Genomic DNA, 6,747 nt, shown 5'->3' on the forward strand with positions numbered 1-6,747 from the left:
TTTTTTTAAAACGAACATTATTTTTAGGACACACAAAAAATGCGTATCGTAAAGCACTGCGTGTCATTGTTTGCGTGTCATTAAAGGTCAGTTTTCTAGTAGTGTTGATTCCTCAGAAACAGGAAAGATCAGGGAACGATTACCCGACTCGCCGAGTCCTATGAGCGACTCGCCGAGTCCCCCAAAACCCAAGTCCACCAAGTCGATTTCAGTCAGGCTTAATGCATCTAGGACATAGATCTGACCTCCTAGGACCGATATAGCACGTAAAGTTACAAACTTTACGTACATGCATGGATTAACTAGCTCATAAGGACCTAAAATGAAGTCTACAAGGTGCATGGGACTCCCATGGCCATAAGTTGGCACCTTTATGCCATGGGAACCCTTAAAGGTTCAAGATTTGAAGTGCAACTCCATGGATGCTTACAATCTCGAGTATGGCTTTACTAACACTTAGAAAAGGTAGAAAATAACCTTAAATGGAGATCTAAGAAATGAATAGTCAAGGTATCAGCTTTATACCTCAAATGAGCTGGAAATGTGCCAAAACCTCTGGATCTACTTGCTTTCTCTTGATCTCCCAAGCCTCCTCCTTCTTCTCAAGCTTCTAAGACACACAAATGGCACAAAAGGCTTAAGAACACTCAATATGCGATTAGGGTTTCGTGAAGAGAGTCTGAGGATGATGGAGGCTGGAGTGGAGACCTTATAAGTTGTTTAAATTGGGTGCAAACCCTCAAATTTAGGGTTTCACCCAGACAGGTCTACTCGTCGAGTCGGGGCTTCCGACTCGGTGAGTAGGCTCTTCTACGAGTTGGGCCTCCCACTCGTCGAGTCCCTGAGTAAATATGCAAAACTTGAAAAAAATACGTACCGGGAACCGGGCGTTATACAATGACCGGCAGTATCTTTTCTACTATGGGCTGTTAAATGAGGGAGAATCGTTGGAGGAAGGGAGAATCGTCGGAGCAAGTGATCGACAAAATGGAACAAAATGAGAGCAGATCGAAGCAGAAAGAGAAAGCAAGTGGGTGTAATATGCGTCAATCTTTAGCGATGACACCCCAATAGCGGCGAAAAATTAATCAATACCGGTGACACCTATCTTTTAGCAGCGACCTACGAAGAAGGAAAAGAAGGCGCGTTTTTTTTTCGACCTTTAGCGGCGACAATTTTAGGTCTTTAGCGGCGACATATTGTCGACGATATTGGTTTTGTGCGTTCCATGAGTTTCTCAGTCATTGGATTAGAAAAACGATCGAACGGTTGGCGTTCACCAGAACATGAAAACGCGGATTCGGGTAGGTAGGCATTACCGGAGACATCAAAAGCGGCGACATAACGGTTGTCGCCGCTAAAGGTTCTGTCGCCGCTATTGGTGTTGCCGGTAATAGTTGTATTTCTTGTAGTGCTTTGACATTTTTTTTGCTGAAAAAACTAGAAATATCCTAATGTTTCAGATTGTTGTATCTTTATTCTTTTTTTTTTATATATAATGGACCCAGTCGGTCCCGAATATATAAACTCATATAGTGTAACTCTCAATTGACAGTTACAAAGTCTCCTAACTAATGCAGTAGTTCAAACCATTCTGATTCTAACCAACACAATGGTTCACACAGTAACGGCTTAAACCAGAAACAAATTACTTATTAAATGCTAGTATTTAAAAGAGTTTAGCTTAACTTTAACAAGCAAAAACGTTGAAAGTGATATCCACTATGTATATACCAGCGAAATCATTGGGTACATCAGTACATCATACATGAGACAAAATAGTCCTATCAATAGATATATGGCAAAGATTTAAGTTATAATTTTTGGAGGATTAATTATTCAAAATCTACATAAAATTATTACAATATAAAAAACAACCCGCGTTTTGCAAACTATAGCACTTATGCCGTGAAGTGTTTGGAATTTAAAACTTTAAGAAAACCTATTATTTTAATACATGATCAACCCATCCCAGAGTGACCGCCATAATCAAACAGTATCGAAAACTCTAAACTGATATGGGAAAACGTAGAATAGGGAGTAGTCGTAGACTACAAGTCTTGTATAATGTCATTCCACACGTCTCTTTCATGTCTACATCTTCAGGTTTCTCCCCATGGGGTAACTTCCAATCAAAATGGTAAAGCAAAGAAGCTAGTGAGAGCTCGGTATTCGCCATTCCCAAGGATATTCCAGGACAAACCCTGCGACCAGCACCAAAAGGAATGTACTCGAAGTCATGGCCTCTGTAATCTTTTGTTTCGTCTTTAAATCTATCAGGATTAAACACATTGGGATCTTTCCAGCTGATAGGATCACGTGCAATGGCCCAGTAGTTGATAAGAACTCTGGTTTTTGAAGGGATTTCGTAGCCGTCGATTGTGCAGCTTTCCATGGACTCCCGCGGGAGCAACAGAGGAACCGGCGTGTGAAACCTTAGAGTCTCTTTAACCACCATTTTCATGTAACTTAGTTTTGGAAGATCATTTTCTTGTATAGTTGGTTTCACTTTCTCACTAATAACCTGCCTGACCTCTGCTTGTGCTTTCTTCATCACGTTAGGGTTTCTTATCATCTCTGTCATCGCCCATTCCACTATGTTTGATGAGTTCTCGCTGGCTCCCGTAAACACGTCCTATATATAATATACCATGCTTAATGAAAACCGACATGTAAAGAGTTTAGCGACATGCATGTGCATCACACCACTAGTGTATAAAAATACTGAGCCACACACTTACGTGTCAGAGATCCTTTAACATGCATCAACTGTGTTACCTACCAAGCCATTAGCAATGATATTCCTATCACAAAGCCACTAGCAATATTTAGGCCGTGTTTTATATGGACAATTTTCGATGATTACGGAGATGTTTTTCATGTCTTTCCCATGCACAAGAGATCCAGTCATCCACATAATTTGGGTTGGAAAAAGATGCAAAGTCCGTAGGAAAGTAGGAAAGGGTGGAAGTCAGTGCATATTATATTGACCTCAAGTGGCAGATCCATTTAAACTTATGTTATAGCTTATAATTTAGAACCACATACACCAACTAAATTCCAATTACCAAGAATTACAACTAACAAAATCGGACCGAAAATACCCGAATTTATAATTAGCAAACTCAAACAAATGAAATTCAATCATTTACCCGTTAAAGCTAACAAATACTCCCTCCGTCCCAATATTATTGTCCACAGACGAATAACACATATATTAAGAAAATCATTAATTACCATTAACTTTATTTAATAAAATTATAGTTTTGTTCTTACTTTGCATTTAATGTTTCATAAAATGCTTAGTTTGTTAATTAATAATGACAGAGTATTTTGGTAAAAATGTTATTTATTTTTAGAGTGGACTATTATTTTGGGACAAACCAAAAAAGAAAGATAAACTATAATTTTGGGAATGAGGGAACAATAGTTAAACCAACAACTAACAATTATTACCAAAAAAGATACAAATAAAATATAGCAGTTGCATTTTTTTAATACCCTAGTCCAGCAAAATCAGAGTGAAGTCAGGGAGGGAATAGCTAGAGAGACGCCAACAATTAAGGGTAAGAAAGACCCAAGCAGCGGCGGTCTCTATGCTGAAAATGGCAGACCTAAAAACCAAGGATGGAAGATGGCTCCTCCTCAGGGTTTTTCATCCAAAGTCGGCAGGAAAGGGTGAGAAAAAAGGCAGAGATGGAATGAATTACTAATTAGAATAGAAGATTGAGCCATAAAATATCTGAAATTTTGAACTTGGGTTCCATCAAATATGTAGTGGGGACAGGCTGTAAATTTATAAGGAAAAAAAAAAAAAGATAAAATGTGTTTAATATAAGAGGTGGGAGATACATTTAATACATGTAAGTGGGGTCCATGACCCCACTACCAATACATTGCATCCGCCAGACCCCACTGTTGACATCTCTCTTGTCTATGTTCAATAACGACTGAAATATAATATTAAGTCTATCCTGTTTTATCCTATCATGGCGACTTCAAAGAATGCATAGGGTCATGAATTTTGTTATTCTGATACTTGGTAGTGACATAAACTATGTAATACCCATATGGGTATAAAGATTTTACCGACAATAAGGACTTGATAAAGAAAACAAAGACTTACCAAGAGGACAGATTTTATGTTATCCGTTGTCAATGGTTCATCAAGGCCTCCTTCTTCCTTAAGCCGGAGAAGAACATCTACAAGCTGCTCATGTTCTGGCTTCTTGATTTTACGCTGCTCAATATGGTGTTGTATTTTTTCGTCCATGATGCTACTAAGCTCCGCATGACACTTTTCCATCCTTTCATTCATTCTGGTGAATTTAGCAACAAAACCAAGCGAAGGGAAGAAATCCCCGATCTGAAATCCCGCAGCCAAACTCGTCCCTTCCCTAATTGCTAACCGGAACCTCAATTCGTCATCAAACTTATCACCAAACGTAGTCCTAGTGATGATGTTATGATTCAAGGCAAAAAGATTTTCCGACAGGTTTATTGGTTCTTCGGAGGTTCTACTAATCGATAGAGCAAGAGATTTCACTTCTTCTTCACGTATAAACCTAGACGAATCCATGCTCTTTGCTGTTGAGAGTTCGATGAGGCATATCTTCTTAAGTTGTCTCCAGTAAGACCCATATTGGGCAAACGCGATGTCGGTATAGTTGTACCCTAAGATTTTTGGAGCCACGAGCTTAGGCCTGTTAGAAAAGATGTTGTCATGAGTCTTCATGATCTGTCTAGCTGCTTCAGCTGAGGACACAACAATGGTGGATACGAAGCCGAGCTTGAGGTGCATGATTGGACCATATTTGGTGGCCAATTGATGGAGGACTCGGTGTGGTGCAGGATCGAGAAGTTGGTGCATATTACCGATGAACGGAACCTTTGGAGGACCAGGAGGGAGTAGGACCCTTTTCTGGTAACATTTTTTGATGATGAAGAAAATGAAGAACAAGGAGAGAGGAAGGAGTGAAGACAGTTGAAACATTATTGAGTTGAACGTTTTTTTTTTATATTCCTTCATGGTAGGTTGCGTCAATATATATATATAGGCCAATTCATTCGAGAATCGGTGCGTCTGTATAATAATATTTTAATGACTCGCGGTACTTACAATACTATTGTAAATTAAAAGTAAGCTACCAACTACTATACATTTTACAACGTTACATAATATTAACTGTTCGATTAATAATCTAAATATTATTATGAGCATTTTGTAGTTACCTGCCTTGGATGGACTTTATTAAACGGCAGTGAAGATCAACGATTTCTAGGTGCCATCACTAATTTATTCACAAATGGACACTTGGGCGTTGCAAATTGAACAGACTTTATCCTATTTTAACTCCTTTCACTGACACAAACATAATCTGAAAAATATAAACTTTTTCTTGGTTTAAGGCAAAGTTAAAATGTAAAATAACTTATTAGTATTAATCATTTTTATCGTTTTGTTTATATTTAAATAATTTTTTTATTTTTTTACGTCTTTCACCATTTAACTTGTTATATTTGTTCACATATTGTCATTTTCACCGGCTATAGCAGATGACAATGGTAATGTATGAACAAATTAACAAATTAAATTGTTAAAAATGTGTATAAAAAAATAAAGTTGTATAAATGTAAATAAAACGAAAAGTTAATTACTCTGATAAGTTATTTTTTCTATTTTTAATAGCGATTTTATTTTTCATATTTGTTTGTATTATTTTTTTCAAACGTTATTTTTAAAATATTTATAATTTCCTAAATATTAATTAAATATTGATGAATTTTAAACTTTACTTTTCAATTAATAAATATGTTTTCGTTTTGTGAAATATTATATATAGGCTCATATAAATTTTTTTCTTTTGTTTTTAAACATATACAATATTTTTAAAGTAAATAATATCTAACTATAAAATTAAATAAATTAAATATGTAACAATAAGTATGGAAAGTCTTTTAAAAGCATAAAAAATAAAATATTACTTAGCATTTAGCAAATAAAAAAACAAAAAAAAAATCCATATAATGTAAATGTTTTAAAATTATTCCAACCTTTTAATACTTTTTAATTAGAAGTTTAAAAACTTTAAGTTTTTTAATACAACGGTTTAAAATACTATTAAATGAAAGTATTTTAAAATGTTACAAAAAAAATATTAAATTGTCATATAAAATCTGTGAAACACTTTAAAAATGATGTAAAAGAAAGTTTATAAATAAATGTATGAAAATTATAAAAAAAAAAATTGTAAAAAATGTAAAAAAATAAAAAAAATAAAAAAAATAAAAAAGTTGAAAACTGTTAAGAAAAATTTAAAACATTTTTAAAATATTTGGTTTAAAAATACTTGTATACATGTATTAAAATTATATGAAAATATAAAAAAAAATATAAGCAAAGTTTAAAACATTGTATTAGAAAACACTAAAGGAAAAAATATCATAAAAATGTAGTAATAAACTATAAAAAAATCGTAAGAAATTTGTAAAAAAAATTGTTCACATTTAGACAACTTTTTTTTTTACATATTTGACCATTAAACTTGTTAAATATGTTCACATATTACCATTGTCACCTGTTATAACAGGTGACAATGATAATATATGAACACATTTAACAAATTAAATGGTTAAATGTGTATAAAAAATGAAGTTATCTAAACGTAAACAAAACAAAAAAGTAATTACTGTCGCAAGTCATTTTCCCAAGTTAAAGCTACAAGCTGAAAATCAGTTATGTGATTT

At 34.5% G+C, this 6,747-nt stretch overlaps 1 protein-coding gene across 1 annotated transcript; it reads right to left on the bottom strand.

Annotated features, from left to right (window-relative positions):
• Positions 1-1,797: 1,797 nt before the first annotated feature.
• On the bottom strand, positions 1,798-5,011 carry LOC145168792 (desmethyl-deoxy-podophyllotoxin synthase-like). Its single transcript, XM_079087484.1, has 2 exons — positions 4,127-5,011; positions 1,798-2,635 (listed from the first exon to the last, which is right to left on the bottom strand). Exons 1-2 carry the CDS (start codon positions 4,991-4,993, stop codon positions 2,009-2,011), a joined length of 1,494 nt encoding a protein of 497 aa, XP_078943610.1. The 5' UTR covers positions 4,994-5,011; the 3' UTR covers positions 1,798-2,008.
• Positions 5,012-6,747: the final 1,736 nt, after the last annotated feature.

Source organism: Lactuca virosa, chromosome 1 (genome assembly GCF_052849685.1).
Source record: "Lactuca virosa cultivar CGN04683 chromosome 1, Lactuca_virosa_CGN04683_v6, whole genome shotgun sequence".
Taxonomy (NCBI): Eukaryota; Viridiplantae; Streptophyta; class Magnoliopsida; order Asterales; family Asteraceae; genus Lactuca; species Lactuca virosa.

Bases quoted from the DNA above. Each gene is read 5' to 3' on its own strand.
- LOC145168792 (XM_079087484.1), bottom strand. From the start codon at position 4,993: ATGTTTCAACTGTCTTCACTCCTTCCTCTCTCCTTGTTCTTCATTTTC. The intron at 2,636-4,126 runs GTAAGTCTTTGT...TATTATATATAG, and splicing joins ACATAAAATCTGTCCTCTTG to GACGTGTTTACGGGAGCCAG.